Source organism: Myotis davidii, unplaced genomic scaffold (genome assembly GCF_000327345.1).
Source record: "Myotis davidii unplaced genomic scaffold, ASM32734v1 scaffold125, whole genome shotgun sequence".
NCBI classification, from domain to species: Eukaryota; Metazoa; Chordata; class Mammalia; order Chiroptera; family Vespertilionidae; genus Myotis; species Myotis davidii.
In genome coordinates, this window is record NW_006299390.1 from 7,284,670 (window position 1) to 7,305,751 (window position 21,082).

The 21,082-nt window shown below is 40.6% G+C and overlaps 1 protein-coding gene across 6 annotated transcripts in view; it reads left to right on the forward strand.

Annotated features, from left to right (window-relative positions):
* Nucleotides 1-21,082, forward strand: part of PDE1C (phosphodiesterase 1C) — a 184,626-nt gene that overhangs the window by 129,755 nt on the left and 33,789 nt on the right. For all 6 annotated transcript variants that reach the window (XR_436249.1, XM_006774920.2, XM_006774921.2 and 3 more), the window contains exons 15-16: nucleotides 6,600-6,824; nucleotides 10,917-10,994. Coding sequence is in view for 5 of the 6 variants with exons in the window: in XM_006774920.2 (XP_006774983.1) it covers nucleotides 6,600-6,824; nucleotides 10,917-10,994 (303 nt within the window). In the remaining variant the exon portion in view is untranslated. The remainder of the gene's footprint in view (nucleotides 1-6,599; nucleotides 6,825-10,916; nucleotides 10,995-21,082) is intronic.

Genomic DNA, 21,082 nt, shown 5'->3' on the forward strand with positions numbered 1-21,082 from the left:
AAGCCAGCAAGAAGGGGGGTGTGGTAGGAGAGGGGACGTCAGGCCCACATGCCCTATAAAGTCTACAAAGTCATTTGGTCTGGACCTGCCAAGGCATTAAGGGTGAGTTAATTAAATGTTTGACCAAATAGAGCAGGCTAATTTTTAAGTTGATAATTTTTTTATGGCCCTCGAATAATGTTATAAATATCCAAATGGCCCTTGGCAGAAAAGAGGTTCCCCACCCCTGATTTGGGGGCTGATAATACACACCACAGAGCTATTGCGAAGAACAGAAAAGATACACGGTGTATACACACTTTAGCAACTGATAGCTCAGTTTTGAAAATGAAATATATTTTAATAAACACTGCCTTTATAAGTATTACAAGTTTGTGTATACATTTTTGGGGACAACCTGAATGTAAGGCACGGGGGACAGAGCCTGCACGTGGCTGGCGCCTGTAAATCTAGCCATTATTTTTCAAAATTGGAAAGGAAAGTTGAACGCCAAGTTAAGAAGACTGTGGTAAAGTGGCCACCTATAACTAATATTTTATAACTAGAGGCCTGGTGCACGAAATTCATGCATGGGTAGGGTCCCTGGGGCTGGCCAGTGATCACAGCCAATTGGGGCCTTCCTTCCTCCAACTGCCAGCTGCTGGCTGGGGCCTTCCTTCATTCTGCCTGTCCCCTGGTGGTCAGTGTATGTCATAGCAAGCAGTCGAACTCCAGGTCAGTGGAACTCCCGAGGGGACAATTTACATATTAGCCTTTTATTATATAGGATATTTTCAGCCTCCCAGTAATGCTGTTGACTGGTTGACAGGCATTAAGAAACACCAGTTTGTTTCCGTTAGTGGTCAGTTTGAATTAGATGATCCCAGGCTGTTTTGCTCATTGTTCTTTTTTAGAAAACCCTGACTTCATGAAAGCTCCCTGCATGGGGCACTTGAACATGTGTTGTTATCAAACTGATCAGAATTGGGACTGGCTCTAAAGTCTTGATTTTATTAGCCAATCTGACTTACAAAGCTAGGTAAGCCAGAACCCATAGTTGTTAGGAAAGATTAAATCAATACCTTTTGTAGCTCTTAGAGCTGAAAAATCATTATTTCAAAACAAAGATATATAGGTATAACCATTTTCAGGTCTGATCAATGTTGATAAATTTCCATTCATTATTTCATACTTTTTAAACCTTTTTTTTTTTTAAACTGGTGTAAGGATAGTGCATGTTTAGGTTATAATGCAGAAATATAAATAAAAAATATATGTAAAAAGAAAATAAAGTCGCTTACAGTCTCTCTAGCCAGATATAACTGTTGTTGAAATTCTGATGTAATTCTTTTTTATTTGATTTACCATGCATTTACTAGTATATAAGTAAAAGAATTCCCTGTAAGTTGGGATCATAGTATATTGTCTTGTATTTTACTTTTCTTTTTCTATCTTGAGCATTTTATCCTGTTGCTGAATAGGTGTAGAAAGTATGATTTGATTGGCTACATTATATGTAATACCATAGTTGAATCATTCCTCTACAGAGCATTTTGTTTTCAATTCTACATCATTGTATATAACATTGTTATGAACATACATGTTTATTTTTTTAAAATATATTTTATTGTTTTTTTACAGAGAAGAAGGGAGAGGGATAGAGAGCTAGAAACATCGATGAGAGAGAAACATTGATCAGCTGCCTCCTGCACACTCCCCACTGGGGATGTGCCCGCAACCAAGATACGTGCCCGCAACCAAGGTACATGCCCTTGACCGGAATCAAACCTGGGACTCTTGAGTCTGTAGGCCGACGCTCTATCCACTGAGCCAAACCAGTCAGGACTGAACATACATGTTTAAAAACGTTTGAGGCTACCTCTGATTATTTGTCTGGGTTAAGTTTCTATATGTGGAATTTTTTTGGAAAAATAAATGAAAAAAACTTAAAGCTCTTGATATCTACTGGCAAAATTTTCTCAGAAAGTTTTTTTTTTTTAACTTATGTTCCCTCCCAGTAGAAGTATAGTGAGAATGTCTATTTCCCCTTCATTATTATTTCATAATAACTCTTCTTATATTAAGAATAGTAATTCTTCAGTTGACAAAATATGTTGCAATTTCTGCCCTACTTGTTTGTCATTTGCCTTTCAACTTTGGCAGAATGGTCTTTTAACTTACAGTCTTTTAAAGTACATCCCATTTTTATTTTACTAGAGATTACCATTACATTTTTTTATTGAATTATGTTTCTATCAATGTAAATATCAAACAGTATGTAGTGATACTGCTTTGCAAATGCTGAGAAATTTATTGAATTTTTACTTATTTTCTCCATATTCACCAATTTTTATTGAAATAATATGAGATTTTCAACCTAGGTGATTATAAGTAAATTGTTCATTTATAATGAACTTATCATTTGATATTATTTTTATATTTGCATCTAGTTTTATTTCCAGCTTGATAACAATTACTGTTATTTTTTTATTTTTTTTTAAACAGCCAAAGCAATCTTTTTAAAAATATATATTTTATTGATTTTTTACAGAGAAGAAGGGAGAGCGAGGGGGATAGAGAGTTAGAAACATCGATGAGAGAGAAACGTCGACCAGCTGCCTCCTGCACACTCCCCACTGGGGATATGCCCACAACCAAGATACATGCCCTTGACCGGAATCGAACCTGGGACCCTTGAGTCCGCAGGCTGATGCTCTATCCACTGAGCCAAACCGATTAGGGCTAACAATTATTTTTAAACACTGAGATTTGCTAGTTTTATTGAACAGGTTAATGTATTTCCTTATTCTTAAGTTTTTAACATTGAATTTTTCTATCAGTTGGAGCACTTCTTTGGCCAATACTTTTAGAAAGGACCCGTGGGCACGCCTGAGTCCTTTGATGTCTAGAAGTACCTTTCTGTTGTTATGGTGAACACCTGAGAGTTGACTGTTCAAAATTCATATGCTATTTTGGTTATTTTTTTTTCAGTTAGTAGTTTCTCTCTCTCTCTCTCTGTTTGTAAGTAGGTTAAGTAGGGTTTTCAGAAAATTATATCAAGGGATAACTAGCCCAATACTATTTTAACCAACTGGCCTATAATATCATTATTCAGAAAGGCAAATTAAATGAAGAAGTAATGTATTTCTCCAAAACTGCGTGGACATTCGGTGTGAGATAGAAGCAGCCTTCAGGAGGACTGTAATTTATGGATCACGAAGCCTCTGGTCTACTTGAACTCTTTAGCTGCTGGCTTTTGGCCATTTCATAAGGAGTCACATCACAGATATTCTGAGAGGTTTTGAACGGCATGCTTGCTTTCTGCTAGTGTAGAAGCCTGGGAGTGCCAAGGATGTCAAATCTAAGACCTGGGAAAGTTAATTCTGTGCACACATGCCATCATTGCAATCTGTTAGCACATACAGACTGATTGTGCTCTCACCTACTTTTTCTCATTGTAGAAAATTTTTATGTGTATTAATAATTTCACCCTGAAAATATAAGGGAAGCTGATTACCGTGGAACAGGCCTATCTCCTCTTGATTTAATCTCTTTTTTCTTCTTGATGTGTTTATTTTGAGTAGTACCACTTTAAGGGCTGAGGTTGAGCATACTAATATCAGGTATTTCAGACATATGAGGAAGAAGTGGGAGCAGAGAAGGTGAAGGGCAGTGCAGAGCCACCCACTTGGAGCATGATCGCTTCAGGGAAAGGAATCATATAGTGGGGCTGGCTCAAATTGGAGTTGATTATGATGTCATAAGAGTTGCCATTTGTTAATTTAAATATTAATTGCCTACTGTCAGCTGTAGTTGAGCAAAAACAGATATGTTTCTGAAATGCACCCCCTGCCCAGTTTTCATTTTTGCTGGATTTCCCATAGAAAATTGGTCTGACTCAGTTGTCAAATGAATTTTTATTGCTCAGATAATCTTTTATGCTGTTTTGTAGTAAACCGGACGTTAACACCTTCAGTTTTTAATCAAAATTATTTTTAACTTGGGGATGTTTTAAATGTAGAAAGTTTGCCATAGATTCAGTGGGACTTCTGTGAGGGGATTATAAATTATTTTATCTGAAGCCCGAGTTTAAATGAATCCTCTCCCCCCATGCCTCAGTTTCCCCCTCTGCATCATAAGAACAGTCACCTTTTTACTCACCCACGTTAGTGGTTAAGGAAACCACGTTTTGTCAAACGGCTAAGTCTTCCGGGGCAGGACGCTACGTTTGTCTACTTCCTGTACTGATGCCAGGCTGGATTGCTGATGATGGAATATGTATAAGCCAGGCTCATTGGCAGAGAGGGTGAGTCACACGCACTGTGGACATTCGTTTAGTCAACAAATGCTCCAGGAGCATCTGCTATGTGCCAGGTGCTATACCAAGCACTGGGAATTCAGGGATGGAAGTGACGTCTGACCTTTGTCCTCCGGGCACTGCAGAAGGACGAGAGGAAGTCTGGATGAGCATTCTAGCAGGCCTCCTGCGCCCTGCAGTCTCTAGAGAATGCGGTCTCACCACCTTCTTCTCCAAGGCCACTCATTTACTCTTTAGTTGTGCCTTTCTGTGGAAGTCAGAAGGCATATTATACGATAGATGCACATAATTGTGTTATGTTGTAAAGAAACCTTACTTACCTTGTCATTGTAAATTATAACTACATCCTGTTAGGAGAGGAGAATGTCATAAAATATTGAATGGTAATCATTTAAACTTGAAAGCAATGCTTGTTAACCCTGATTGTGTATTGGAATCATCCAGAGAGCATTTACAAACCCTACTCTTACTCTTCATTTGTGTTGTCTGGGGTGAAGCCAGGGCATTGGTTTGGGTGGCGTGGATGGGTATCAGTGAAGGGATGAATAAACATCTCATAATGTATCAAGGAGAACATCTGAGCCAAGCAAATGTAAGGGCAGATCATGTAAAAATAAAGCCGGAGGTTATAGACGTCCACAAAGGTCAGTATCACAAAGTCCCAAGAACATGGGCACTGGCACCAAATTTGGGATTTGTGCCCTTTAGCAGCTAAAGCAAAGGGAAATGTAATCACACGCATAACCCACCACTCTGGTGCCTATTAGATTAAAAGTAAACCAGTTGTCCATGAAAGTCAGCTTTTGTCGGGACCAAGACTAACACAGGGAAATGAAGAGGACCCCGGATGATGAGGTGTAGGACACGGTGAGCACATCTAGAGGGGAAAAAATCGGTAAGGTTCTTCACAATGGAGGCTGATGGCACAGTCAGAAAGGCCTTGTGTGAATGAAATGCTAAGTCTCCAGGCCTTTAGGGAGGAATGGTCTCTGCTAGGTGCCTTCCATGTGTGTTATTTCCTACAACCCAGCTCCACTTGGCGGCCTCTAACTCCTCATGTCCTTGGTCATTTGGCCGTATCATCTGTCACTAACCCTTCTCTAAATGGGCTTTAGCTATACTGGCTAACTCAGTGCCCCTTGAACAGAGCAAACTCATTCCTACTCCATGGCCTTACTTTTTTTTTTTTTAATTTCCTCAGCATGGAATGCTATTTTCCCTGATTATTGCATGGCCGGTAACTCATCATTCAATATTTCGTCAAATGCCAGCTTCTTCACCCTTTTGCTGGTCGTGTTCTATCACATTACTTACTATGCTTGACATTTTTGCAAAGCCCTTTTTGCCATCTGAAATTCTCTTAGTGGTTAGCTTACTTGGTAATGGCCCTCTCTACCTGTAAGTCTGCTTGCTGCCATGTGACCAGTTCCTAAAATGGTGCTTGGCACTGTAGCTGCTCAGGAAATACTAGTTGAATGAATAACCCTATGTGTTCATAGGCTATATTTTTGTCTAAGTACAGAGCCAGAGCCTTTCTCAGTCAACCGAATTGGAAAGCAGGCTGACATCCTCTCAGTTAAAGGGGAGACACAGATAAGGACACCTGGCCAACCTAAGCGCCACCTCTCATCTGTGGACAGTTTGCAGACATGCTTTTGAAGACTTAATTATCCTCTTCCTACTGTTAACTTTACAAACAGTGACCTGAAACTGTATTATTCTAGCGGTGGTGACTTTTTACTTTATAATCGCTTGCTTATGTTTAAACTTTAGGTCCTGAGCAAACCTACATGAAACTCCATTTTTTCCTGTGACCGTGGGAGATTTTGTGGCCTCTCAGCCTTAGTGCCACATTGTAAAGTAGCATTACAATGATAGTAGCTACCACCTGAGGTTGTTTTGAAAATGAAAGGAAATGATCCTTGGAAAGCATTTAGCATCAAGCCTGGCATACGGGATACCCTGACAAGAAGTTATTGATGATAATACTATTATTAGTAATGCCAATTATAATATTGGCTTATTAATTATTATGATTACTTTCCCCTTGTCTCTTCTTCTAATCCACTGATTTCAGAAATGGCATAACCATGACCTGCTTTTATTTACTTCCTGAATATCCATGCCAATCTGACTTGAATTAACTGAAAATAAACCCAAACCCAAAACACTCAGTAGCACCTTAGGTCATTTCAGTGTATTGTTACCAGTGCCCGTGACAGGTTTTGTGCAAAGAGGCAGTTCTCCTCACGGCGTGACCTCTCTCTCTTTTCAACGCCTTGCCCACCTTGTGTGGACACAGAGGAGAAGGCCAAGAAGGAAGCCGAGGAGAAGGCCCGCCTGGCCGCGGAGGAGAAGCAAAAGGAACTGGAAGCCAAAGGCCCGGCAGAAGGCGCAGCCGGCAAGGCGGACAAAAAGACACCCGGGGAAGCTCGGAACCAAGTCAACGGAACGCGCCCCAACAGGAGCGACAACGCTCGTGGGAAAAACGCCAAAGAGAAGTCGCCAGGAGGAAAGCAGCAGAACGGTGAGTGGCATCACTCTGGGGAAAGGCTCTGCCAGGGGTGAGTGATAATGTCACTGACATTTAATGAACGCTTACCGTGTGCTGGACATTGCTGGTGAGATTTCATGTTCACGAAACCATTTAAAAATCCCAACAACGCTGCGTGGGGCCTACACTCATCCCCATTTTGCAGGCGAGGAAACCGAGGGTCAGAGAGGTGAGATCACTGGCTTCAAGCACCCTCTAGGTAGTAAGTGCAGGTCTATGTGAGGCCAAATTCTGTAATCCGTGGTCAGCAGGTTGGTACTGTTGGTGGGAGGAAGAAATAGGAGAACTTGAATGGCTTAAACCAGGTCAATCGTAGACAAGATGGGCAAGATTGGGACTCAGCCGCAGTCCACGAACACCCTGTAGTCTGTTTACTGCAGGGCTAACCACCCCTCTGTAGAGGACCAGAGAGTAAATATTTGGGGCTTTGCAGGCCATGCGGGCTCCATAGTAGCTGCTCAGTGCTGCTGTTTCAGAGTGAAAGCAGCCAAAGGTAACACGTAAGCAGGTGAGCGTGGCTGTGTTCCCATACAACGTTATTTATCAAAGTGGAAAGTTGAATTTTATATAGTTTTCCCACGTCATGAAATATTCTTCTTTTTCCACCTTAACCATTTAAAACATGTAAAAACCATTCTTAGTCTGTGGGCCATATGAAACCACGGCAGGTTTGGCCCACGGGCCATGGTTTGCCAACCCCTGGTCTGGTCAGGGAGAGAAGCAAATGAGCACAGTGGGCTGGATACCAGGAGGGTGGTGCGTTCTGGGGAGAGGGACCAACAAATGCCCCAGAGCTGGCAGAGGTGGCAGTAAATGCTCCGTGGTGGCCAGGGGAACCTGGGAGAAGCAGACAGGAGCCTGAGTCTCCAGCGAGCCTGGGTGAATTTCACAACCGTGTTGATTTCCCAAAGTAAGCAGTTGTCTACCATTTCCCTTAAAATCTAAGTATGAAATGAGAGGTGGGAAAAGAAATCAATTTAGAGCGATAATCAGAAAGGCTAATGGTGGTTCGGGACTGAGTTGCAGCAGCCTAATTAAAATGATTTATAACCACACGCACGGGCTCTTCTGTTCCGCCTGCTCATTGGGTAGCAGCTCACAGCAGCCATTACTCCATACACAACCCGTGGGAAATTACCTAATGGGTTTCGTTGAGGAACATCATCAAACAAGCACGAGTCACTTTCCCTGCGCCCTGCCTTGTGGCCGCCCGAGGTATTTCCGGGTAAGAGCTGAAGGACCCTGGACGAGTGGGGTTCTGGGGGTTTGGGCCCTGCTAAGCGGTGGTCTCCATCTGGGCACTCCCCAGGGGGTTTGGGCCCCTAGCAGCAATTACAGGATCTGCTAAGCGGTGGTCTCCATCTGGGCACTCCCCCCTCAGCCTCCTTAGCCCTGACCGAGAAGGCAGGCTGCCAGGGGCTGCTGGCTACCATCTGGCAAATCAAACTGCTCCTGCTGGTTCTGGAAGGCATCCTGGCCTTGCTGCATCTGTGGGAAAAGCTCTGGTCCAGGGCGACCTGAAAGGCTCAGTATAGAGTGCGTTAGGAGTGTGAAGCTCAGTGAGTAAAGAGAGGCCTTTTTTCTATAGGCAGTTAGTGTGACTACAAGGCTCAAGATCCTCGAGTTCATCTCTGCCATCCTTAAAACAGGAATGAGCCAGTATATGAACTGTTTCATGGCACCTCCACAGGAATTCATCTGTTTTAACCATTGGTGATGGTAAAAGGTGACGACCACATCCTTTACTTACACTCCTCCTGCTTGTGGCTGCCCTTCCCCTCCATCCCTCCAGCCAGTACAACCTATTTCAGAATTAAGAATGAGGAAATTTGGAGAGTTTATTGACTTCTAACATAGCTTAGGATTTGTCACATTTCAGTAAAAGTACTAGTACTTACTTTGTAAAAGACATCACAGTCAAAAATGGCCTTGAATTCTTAAATAGCCATTTATCAGTCTGAAGGTCAAAGGCATTTAGAAATGGTACCATCAATACAAGCTAGAAGTCTAAAACTTGAGCTTCCTATGAAGGTCCCAAAATATAGTAGTTGAGAGGCTGGCCTCTACAATCAGACCCATCTGTGTATATATTGTGGTAAGTTACTTTATTTGTGGCATAACATGGAGATGATAGGGGTTTCACATCAATTCTTTACAGGTCGATTTAAGCAAAATCTCTTTGTAGAAACACCAATTGGCCATTTGTTCAAAAACTGTCAGGCAAATGGCTTAAACCAGGTCTATGGTAGACAAGATGGGCAGTTTCAGAGGGAGACCCACATGCAAGGTCAGGGGCAGAGGTGGGGCCGGGTGAGTGTATGAAGCCCAGGACTAACCAATGTGGAGACAGTTGGCTGCAGTGAAGGAAAAACTCGAACTGGGAAAACCTCCTCAATCATTTGGTGAGTGAGTTGTTCAGCAGATGGATCATTTAGTGAATTGAACATGGATGAATTTGTCTCCTGGCAATAACAGCACCTTTATAATGGGTTGTTATAAGAATTTAATGAAGTGGGGCACACTGCCAGGCACAAAGAAAACAAAAAAGGTCAATATTCCTTGGGCCCGGCTTGCTCCTTCCTGGTTGCAATTATTATTAGGGTCCTTTTGCTTCAGTAAGCACCAGGATGTTAGTGGCAATGCATTCTTGGGTTTACACAGGCTGAAAAGAAAGCTCCTACTAGAAAGTGGTTAGTAAAGTATCCAACACTTAAGAATAGCACTGGGGGCAGGGGTGCCGTGTTTTTTCAGTATATCACTGGCATATTGTTGAACAGACTGTGGGGTGAGGTGGGGAGGTGGGAGTGGAGTGGGGGTGAGGTACCTTCTCTTAAACAGGTGTCAGCAGCCTCTCTGAAGGGCTGGATAGTAAACAGTGCTGGCTTTGTGCATCTCTGATGCAACTATTCAACTCTGCCAGTGCAGCAAGGAAGCAGCCCTGAAATATGTAAAAGAAGGAGTGGCCATGTTCCAATAAAACTGTATTTACAAAGGCAGATAGCAGGCTGGACATGCTCAGGGGCCATCATTTGCTGACCCCTCCTCTAGGTGACTTTGTTGACTTTGTCATTTACTATTTGATTCAAGCCCAGGCCTGTGAAGTTAGATTTTTGACTGGTGGAGGAGATGACCCCAAAGGTTATGGTATTATTGCCTTGTAGGACATAGTCAGTTTCGTCTCTAACCTAGCAATCTTATTTTAACACATTTTACAAATACCTATAAATATCCAGTTCCTGAAATACTTCTGGAACCATCCTTACTATCTCACTCATTCCCTCATAAATTTAGATGTGTTTTGACATTTTCATTCTACATTTGCGTGCTAGTGTTTTTTAACTTTTGCCAATTACATTTTGACAAGCTCCTTAATTAGAGTGCTATTTATAGCTCTGTTCTAGAATAATAACAATTGTCATTGAATGATTGTTATTGACTTCAGATACCACATTCAGTACTTGAAATGCATTTGTCCATGCATTATGCCTATAAATAGGTATTGATATTCCCGTTTCACAGATAAGGACATGGAAGCACATAGAGGTTAAAAAGCTATTCATTGACATCACTTACGTTAAACCCAGGCTGTTCCTCACTCCACAGCCTAACAATAAAGTTGAGCTGCCTTTCTCGATGATAAACACGGTTGCCTTAAGTACAACCCTGTTAAACAGGAACTTTCAATTAAATATATATATATATATTTAGAGAGGGGAAGGAAGAGGGACAGAGAGAAACATCATCAATCAGTTGCCTCCTGCCTGCTCCACAACCTGGGCATATTCCCTGACCCGGAATCGAACCAGTGACCCCTTGGTTCCTGGGTCGATGCCCACTGAGCAACACCGGCTGGGCAGAAACTTTAATCTTAATTTGCAGATCATAAACCAATATCCAGGACCTACTCTGTGGTCTAAAGGATGTTTACCTCCGACATGTACCCCCTCATGACTATAATTATACTGTACCTTCTCTTTTTTTTTAACCTTGGCAGGTTTAAAGTTATTTCTAACTTCCTCCTTAGGCATCTACATATTCTATTTGTGTTATGTTTATTACTTGCAGGTGACTTGAAAGATGGTAAAAATAAGGCTGACAAGAAGGATCAATCCAGTGTCGGAAATGACTCAAAGAAAGCAGATGGTAAGGGCAAAATTCTCATTACATTTTCCATAGATGTGCCATTTAATGCCAGCTTGTTAGAATTTTACCTAAAATTGAAATGGTGGTTGTTACTGTATCCTTAGATCCTGAAAAAGCACTTCACCACATTTAAAGTACTGTTATCCATTTTTTAATAATTTGTAAATTATTGTTGTATTTCTTCTCCTTCACCATACTTTCTCCATCACAGATGCATCCTGTACCTTCTTTTCCCACTGCCATTTTTCACTGTAAACTTTATAAAAAGTTGACTCTGGACTTGCTGATTATAATGGAATGGAATGTGAGTCTTTGATCATCAGTTGTACTGTATAAATGGGAAATGTTCCATATTTTCAGTTTTTGCATTTTTTAAACCTTTAATTAGTTACTACTTTGGGTAAAAACAAACACAGAAATCTGTTTTGTGTGATCGTGATGCCGGGAGGCCCACACACTGGAGAGCGACATAGCTGTAGAACTCAGGATGACAACCCCACCCCAGCGAGAAGCAGCCTCGCAATGCGCTTCATGAGCACGCCTTCCGCTTTCCAACATGCCACTCTTTCTAAAACGCGAGAGTTCACATTATATCACCCTCCAAACTTCGAGCTATCAGATTGAGAGACTTACTCTCACTTTTTACATAAACCTTCTGTTCCAGTGGTAGCTTGAGCTCATGTTCATCCGTGTACATAATATGAAACTAAAAATGAAAGTTTCCAGGTAGTGGATTTTGTTAGAGTCCCAGACTCTTTGAATCTGATCTCCTTGGAGACGTTGTAGTGGATGCTACGCTCCTCCTTGAATTCTTTGGTTGTAACGCCAGTGAAGAACCAGTGCTGGAAAGGCACGTTGAGGAATAAGAAAATATTTGAACACAACTTCTCACACACACTCACATGCAGGAAAGAAATCTTAAAAATTTCCCCTACGATCACTCAAATAATTCAGTCCAGGTGTCTTATCACAGAATATCTGGAAAGTGTCCAGCTGGTATGGCTTAGGGGTTGAGTGTTGACCCATGAACCAGGAGGTCATGATTTGATTCCCGGTCAGGGCCCATGCCCAGGTTTCTGGCTCAATCCCCAGTGGGGGAAGTGCAGGAGACAGCTGATGGGTAATTCTCTCTCATCATTGGTGTTTCTATCTCTCTCTCTCTCTCCCTTTTTCTCTCTGAAATCAATAAAAACATATTTATAAAAAAGAATATTTGGAAAGGACAAATGCAGTTTTTCACCAAATTGTGCAAACAAAAACCACTTACCTAGTAAATACACTGTCCGTGAATGATTATGACTAAGATGTGAATTATGTGAATGTAATATAGAATTCAAATAACAGTTTCTTACCAGACTCAGGAGTAAAGTTTGTTCAAATACTAGAGGTTTTTTGCCAGATATCATTTGCCAAGTCAAGGTAACACAAACCAGAAAATGTGTTAGCCCTAAACACATTGCCTGGAAACCCTGACCCAGCAACTTCGCCCATCCGAGTTCCTACAGCATAAGGCCCCAAATAAATCAAGGTTCAAATCTTTAAGGTGGAGTCTTGAATTTTGTTAATTTTTGTATTGTGCTACAAATATCTGTTATTATGTTGTCATGTGGGCATTGGGATTGAATTTTATTATCTTCGTTAAGTTCTTTTATTTCACCTGTGCCCCTTTTAACCAAATTGCCCCCTTCCCCCAAAAAAACATATAATTATTTTAAATACTTTTGAGAGGGCATATTAGTGCCCAGTGTGATCAAACCCGCTGGGATTTTAACATTGTATGCCTTTAGAAAGAAATTGAATGGAAAGTGAAGCAGAGTTGGTTTTTCCCAAACTCCAATGAGCTGAGGCAGGCAAAGAGGGAATGCGCGTGTGCCGTAAGAGTAAATTACATCCTGGCATAATGAACACATTGCAGTTGTATATTATCTCTGTCAGGCTCCTGAGGTACTAGTTAGTGCCCTGCCCACTAATTTTCTAATTGACTTCAAAGAATGAATTATACATCTGATAGGGGGTTAATTTCCAAAATATATGAAGAACTTCTACAACTCAACACGAAGAAAACAAGCAATCCAATGAAAAAAATGGACAGAGGACTGAGTAGATACTTCTCCAAAGAGGACATAGAGAAGGCCAATAATCATGTGAAAAGATGCTCAATGTCACTGATCATCAGAGAGAAGCAAATTAAAACAAGGATGAGATATCAACTCGCACCTGTCAGAATGGCTACCATCCATAATCAACAGACAGCAAGTGTTGGTGAGGATGTGGAGTAAAGGGAACCCTCGTGCACTGTTGGTGGAAATGCTGACTGGTGCAGCCACTATGGAAAACAGTACAGGGTTTCCTTAAAAAATTAAAAGTGGAATTGCCTTATGACCATGCAATTCAACTTCTGGAGATATATCTGAAGAAAATGGAAACACCAATTGAAAAGAATATATGCACCCTATGTTCATTGCAGCATTATTTATAAGAGCCAAGATTTGGAAGCATCCCAAATGCCCATCAGTAGATGAGTGGGAAAAAAAGCTGTGGTACATATACACAATGGAATATTAGTAGGCCGTAAAAAGAAGGGAGTCTTATATTTTGTGATAGGATGGATAGACCTGGAGAGTATTATGAAATAAGCCAGTCAGAGAAAGACAAGTACTATATGATTTCACTTACATGTGGAATCAAATGAACAAAATAAACTATCAAACAAAATAGAAACAAACTCATAGATACAGAGAACAGATTGTCAGAGGGGAGGAGGGTTGGGGGCTAGTACAAAAGGTTAAGAGATTAAGCAAAACAACAACAACACACCAACTCATAGACACAGATGATAGTATGGTGATTGCCAGAGGGAAAGGAAGTAGGGGGAAGTAGAAGAGGGCACAGGGGGGATAAGTGGTGATGGGAGGAGACTTGACTTTGGATGGTGAGTGCACATTGCAGTGTGCAGTTGATGTTATAGAGTTGTACACTTAAAGCCTGTATGGTTTTATTAACCAATGCTACCCACTATATTCAATTTTTTTAAAAAAAGAATTGATGTCTTTTTGAAAATACCTTGCTTCCTCTTAGAAATAAATACCTGGGCTTCTGAGCCAAGATTCTCTCAGGGCCTAAACTTTTACAGTGTCATCAAGAGACTTGTGGGTACCACATGGATGAATCATTTTTAGTGGGTTTTAGTCATATTTGAAACAGCCTAGCTTCTTGGACCTGTCATAATTTTTGTAGTTGTCCTTAACTATGGACTTGCCCTTAACTTTACTTGACTACATTAATAGAGATATGTGATAGCCACTGCTTGTGACTTTTAAAAGATTGATTAAATCCTCTTTAAATTGATCTATAGATTTCATGTAATCCTAATTAAAATCCTAGCAAACTTTTTTCTGGTAGAAATTGACAAGCTAATTCTAAAATTTATATGAAAATGCAAAACACCTACAATAGACAAAGCAACTTGCAGAAAGAAGGGAAAAGTTGGCCTGATTTCAAGACTGATACAGCTATAGTAATCAAGAGAGTATGGTACTAGCATCGAGATAGACAAATGGATCCATGGAGAGTCCAGAAATAGATCCACATGTTTATGGACATCTTTTTTTTTTTTGACAAAGGACATTCCATGGAGAAAGTCATCAATGAACCGTGATGAAACCGCTAGATATCCATTCACAAAATGACGAACTATCTCTGCTTATCAGATACAAACATTAATTAATACTTAAACTTTAATTAACGAAATAGATTATTAACCGAAATTGATCATAAAATGGACCATACACCTAAATTTAAAATGTGAAACTATAAAACTTCTAGTTAGGAACACCGGAGAAACTCTCTGTGGTCTCGGGTTAGGCAAAGATTTCCTATGCTGGACAGCAAAAGTACAAACCATAAAAGAACAAATTGATAAATTATGCTTTGTCAAAATTACAGACTTCTACAACTTCAAAAGCATCATTAGGAGAATGAAAAGACAGTCCACAGAGTGAGGGAGAATAAATTCAAAAGAATATTTGATTCCTTCTTATGTTCAGGATACAAGTCAATCTCAATATTCAATAAAAAGGAAACAGCTCAAGTAAAAACATGCAAGAGATTTAAACAAACAGCTAGCAAGCAAGCACATTAAAAGATCATTGAAACCATCAGGGAAATGCAAATTAAAAGCCAAATTTAAAAAAACCATATGGAGAGAAAACAAAACAAAACAAAGCTTACATGTGGGGAGAAGGTTTTACACTTGTAGATTATATTCATGTAATAATCGCTCAGCTTTCTACTTCACTGTGTCTGTCAGGAACTTGATCAGCTCATTACCTCATTGAGGAAATGGCATTCCTTGCAGCCACTCTTTCTATTTCTTAAGTTGCTGATGTTCTTCTCTTTAAGGTCTCAGCACAGGAGAAATGGAAGAGGCCGTAGAGCTAACATTCTTGTTAGTTTGTGTAGAGCAACTAATTGTGATTTAAAAGTTTGTTGTGTACATGAGAGGATTTTACCTGTGATTTAATCCTTCACAAGACTGACATCTCATGACCTTGACTTGCTACAGGGCTCACAAGAGTCACTGAAAAAAATGAATGTGTTTTTCCTGTTTTCCTTCCAGCTGGTCCCTATCAAGTTATTTTGAAATGGAATGAGTAAATGGAATGAATGACTTGGGATTTTTTTTAGATGTCTTTTGTTCTATATAATGACGTAGCAAGTTATTAATTAAAAAAACAGTGGCAGGATATAGTCTGAACCTTTACACTTGGGTTGTAAAAAATAATGTCATTTTTAACTAAACTTGAGACATTTTTGTCCTTTGCCTCAGGGGCAGGGCATCATGACTTGCTCTGATATGGAGTTAGTGGTGAGAGATAGATGGGGCCTGTATAGACCGGGAGGCATGCCCTGCTCTGCAAATCCAGGGGGAAACAGCCAAGCAACAGAGCGCAGGGAAAACTGAGACATATGTCTATCTGTACAACAGAGACTCGTCCTAACTTAGGCTCACATCCAGAGACTTGAGAAATAACAGATGCACATTTACCATTATTCAGGAGGCACACATTTATTGAGGCCACCATCAATTTCTGTATCTACATAGATACCTGTATACCAGTATCCTCATCTTAGGGAATCACACCTACCTCATTCTTTCTTCCCAATATTTCCCTCCATTCTACTCAGGACAGTGGCATCTGGCTGTCCTTGTACACCAGAATAAAGAATTGCCTTATTTCAAACCCATGAAAACCTTGGCTTGTAGTTGCTGTCTGCCTTTATCACTGTATTGTTCCAATCAATGCTATTTTTTCTCACAGGGATTCTTGTTATCACTTGTAGCTGATGTTGACTGTGTACTGGTCCATGCAGAACCATAGAAACAGTTGAACACATCCATTCCTCTTCAGCACACTTATATTTTAATCAATCCCATATAGACATGGGGTTGTCATAGGGCATTCTTTATTCATTTAACATTTCCCCCAAATTTTGAAATATTTATTTGTTTGTAAGCAATTGTCAATATGATTTTAGTCAGACCTATTGGGTTCACAGAATCTTAGAGGACAATGGTCTTCATGGCCATCTTTGTTCAAACTTGTTCTCCAATTTATGTTGCATAAGGTATACATAAGACAGTATAGACAAAGTTATGGAATCTAGAGGATTCTTGACAGGAATTTTGAAGTGAATTATACTTTGTGATTTTTCATTTTGTTCTGCATGTAAGAACTATCTTATCTTGGAAACATGAAATTCCTTCATCTGGGAGCACTCAAAATATATGTGATAATATAGAGAGTTCTGATTAGAAAGTAGGGCTCTACACATTGGCAGACAGAGGAATTCCACATTGATGGTAAATGGAGAGTTGATTATGTTGCAGAAGACTTGTTGACACAAAAAGGAACACTTATGACCAATGCCTGGCAGTGACTGCCCATTCACTGATGTACAGTGTTGCCAGGCAGTGGTTTCTTTCTCCTGAAGGAAAACCTACCTGAGAAGTCAAATCCTATCAGAAGGTTGCTTGTCATGCTGAGAATATAAGAGGCATTAGTTGACGAATTTGCTACTTCAAGGTAGAATACCTTGATACATCTGTCTCCACCATTGGGATAGACCTGCCAAGAAGGATGGATGGGGACCATCTTGCATGCCCTACAGCCTGAGTACAGGTTCCTTCATGGCACCTCTTTTTCTGGTCTCCTTTTTGACCACAATTTCAGCCATGAGATTTGTTGATATTTTGGAGTAGATTATCAGTCTTGTTCACTTTTTTAGTCATCTTTGATTGCATTTCTGGACTTTAATCTTGAGAAGACTTACTTGTTTTTAAGGCAGATGATTTCAAACTATTTCTTTCTTCCTTCACCCCCACCACATACACAGCTTATGCTCAGACCATGAGCTTGGTGGGTAAAATAGGCCAAGGATGGTGAACACTGGGACTACCCTGTACTTTTCTCTCACACCCAAGACAGAACTACTATAAAAATGATCTTGAATAATTTCTAACTTTAAAAAAATCTGTGAAGCATCAGGGCTTAACTGATTTTAGCAATGATTGATTTACAGTACATCTCTCCATTCATCATGCTACTAACATCAACACTGATGCCTTCAGGTAGTTTCTACAGATAGTTAATCCCATTCTTTGAGTGTTTTTCTTGTTTCCCTCTCGGAAGATAACATTATTTCTTAGTACTGGGAAGATACCTTATTATAGCCTTCTGTGTATTGACAAAAATAGGCCTATTCGTTTGTTTGTTTTTAAAATATATTTTATTGATTTTTTTACAGAGAGGAAGGGAGAGGGATAGAGAGTTAGAACATCAATGAGAGAGAGACATCAATCAGCTGCCTCCTGCACACTCCCTACTGCGGATATGCCCGCAACCAAGGTACATGCCCTTGACCAGAATCGAACCTGGGACCCTTGAGTCCCCAGGCTGACGCTAGCCAAACCGGTTAGGGCAAGGCCTATTTGTTTAACGAAGGAATTACCTCCACACAAGAATCCAGCATCCTTTTGAGTTATTTTCTAGGAGTGCACAGGAGCCACACATCTGGAGTGCCCCAGGTCCCAAGTCATCATAAGCACACATATTCTGATTTATATCGTATTTCCCTTAGCCATTTGTCCATGAAAAATCCGGTGACCTATGTACTTAACAAATTCATACGGAGCTTTAACAATGCATTAACAATACTGTGGCTTAGCAAGAAGAGCTGTAAAATAATTGTTTTTCAAACATTTTACATCTTTATTTTCTCAAGTAGCATGAAAGCCCAAGTGTCTAAACTAGTGGTTCTCAACCTTGACTGCACATTAGAATCACCTGGGAATCTTTTTAAAATCCTAATTTCTGGGCCTCATCCTCCGGAAATTCTGTTTCTTTGTTATGGGGTGAGGCCACAACATTAGTAGCAAAGAAACAGAATTTCTGGAGGATGAGACCCAGAAATCAGGATTTTAAAAAGATTCCCAGGGATTCTAATGTGCAGCCAAGGTTGAGAACCACTGCATTAGATTCTAAAAGGTCTTGTTGCTTAAAATTTTTGGTTGATATGCTTCAGTGTCATTTTCTAGATAACCTCAGAAGCTGTGCTGCTGGTTGACCCAACAATAGGAGTTATTGTGAGTGCAGCAATGCTGAAACCCAATATAATGGCTTTTGGGAGATAGATATGGGGGAAAACTATTAACCAATCCATCATATGTGGATTGAAAGTGGTCACATGGGGGTGAATTTTAAAAAATCTCCTCATTCCTTTTTTTCTATGGACTTGTACTCTTGAGAGAATTGGAAGTACAAACCCTGTTACTTACACATGGTTCTAGGGTTGGTAACTCCCAGTGGATCAGGACAGCTAGAAACACCTTTTGGTTACAAACATCTGTTTCAAACCAATGCTTCTTTTATATAGTTTTAGGTACAGTGCTTTTCAACGAAGGCATAAAATAGATATCCTCATGGTGGATTGTAAAGGAACAAGTTGACATGCAACTACTATTATTCTCCTATACAATTTTGTGTTACTGATACCACATTTGTTGTATTAAAACAGCAGCTTCAAGTGTGTGTGTATGAGATACGTACATATATACACACATGTATATACACAAACACACACATATATAATATACATGTGTTTCTAAATGTATTATATGATGTAAGGTTGATGAGTTTTTAAAAATTAAATTGTGTTATCTTATATAATAAAAGGCCAGCGACCATAACAGCATAATGACCAGAATGACCGATCGACCAGTTGCTATGAGGTGGATTGACCACCTCTCGGTCCCTCCCCCCAAACCACAGGCTCCGATGGGTCGCCAGATGGCAAACCAGGAACAGGGCTGGGTGGCGGTCGGGCAGGACTGGGGACTGGCGAGTGGGTGGAAGGCAGCCCTCTTGGTCCCTCCCCCCGAGCCGCAGGCTCTGATCATGGTGAACCGGGAACCACAGGGAACCAGGTTGGGTGGTGGCAGGACGGGACTGGGGACTGGTGAGTGAAGGAAGTTGGCCCTGATTGCAGGCTAGGCCTAGGGACCCTACCCATGCACAATTTCATGCACTGGGCCTTTAGTACTAAGTAAAACTTCTGAAGTCAATTTGTTTAACAGAGCTTTTTAGAATCCAGTCTCTTATCAAAAACCTACATAGTAGAAATGTCAAATAAAAGTATATTATGTGCTCTTTCTTAATGACAAAATTAATCTTTTAAAACAATTTCCATTGCAATTACTGGTATATAGCTTCCAGTGGTTCACTCTATCTTCTAGACATTTTGTTACACTCGTAATGTGCAATTGTATTTTTAAAGGAACCAGTTTGACAGAGAGGATTACAATTTGGAACTACTGGGGAAAATGTGATTTTTTTTCTCTTAATACTGATGTTCAGGACTAAAAAATAACTTCTTAGTATTCATGTAATAAGTATTTATCTGTTTTCTCCCTAGAAAAACCATATTTTTGTCAGATTCTATGCAAGGGATTGGAGAAGCACAAGTAGCAATACATTTACCAAAAGATACTCTATGAACGTCATGAAAAATCTTTAAAATAACAGCTGCCCTTGAGATAAATTTGTGGCAGAGCCAGGAGCCATCGACGTCTCCATTGTTAATGCCATTTCTCTTCTAGACACCCACATACCAGTAGAGCTGTTAAAAATGCAATATCAAGCGGGAAATGAAGCTTCCCCGCTGTATTTATCCTTAGCATTCTCCACCCCAGGGCAGCCCGGTCTCCAAGTGATGACAGCTGTGTTTTATAAGTATTCGCCCTCTACAATATGCACTATTTTTATTCTATACCCTGGAGCCACAGTGAGAAACATGAGAAAAAGGTGTTGTTTTTTTATTTCATTCATTTTGAATCTTTTATTGCTTTTCCTGAACTAATAAAATTGAAGAAACCATGAAGAGAGCAGTCAGAATGTCTCAGGTCTAGAATCCCAGCCTCACTTAACTTCCTCGGAAGGACTTCCTTAGAGTTTCTGGTCTCTGGCTTCATGTGGCTCCCCACATAGGAGGTCCAGAGACTGATCAGAAACAGAGCTCTGTGTGCAGACTGCTCTGCCCTCACTTGATCCAGAGGAGGGGTGGGAGCTTCTGATGCCTGACTTTCCATACCCCTTAAGAATAGGCCAGGCCTTGGGCAACTGGAAAGTTGAGTGCTGTAATTGTTTCCTTAGGAGTTAAAGTGCCAGGTGTTCCATGCAGAGAGTGGTAGCAGTAAAATACCTTGGGCAGTGGGGGCACTGAAGAGCAGAGACAGTTATTCACATATTTTTAAGAATAAATATTTTTATTTTTCAATTATATTTGACGTACAATATTATATTAGTTTCATGTGTGCAACCCAGTGATTAGACATTTATATAACTTACTAGGGGCCCGGTGCACAAAAATTTGTGCACTCAGTGGGGAGGAGGGGTCCGTCAGCCTGGCCTGTGCCTTCTCGCAGTCTGGGACCCCTCAGGGGATGACCACCTGCTGGCTTAGGCCCGCTCCCCGGGGGATTGGGCCTAGAATGGCAATCAGACATCCCTCTGGCAGCCCGGCAGCCCTCC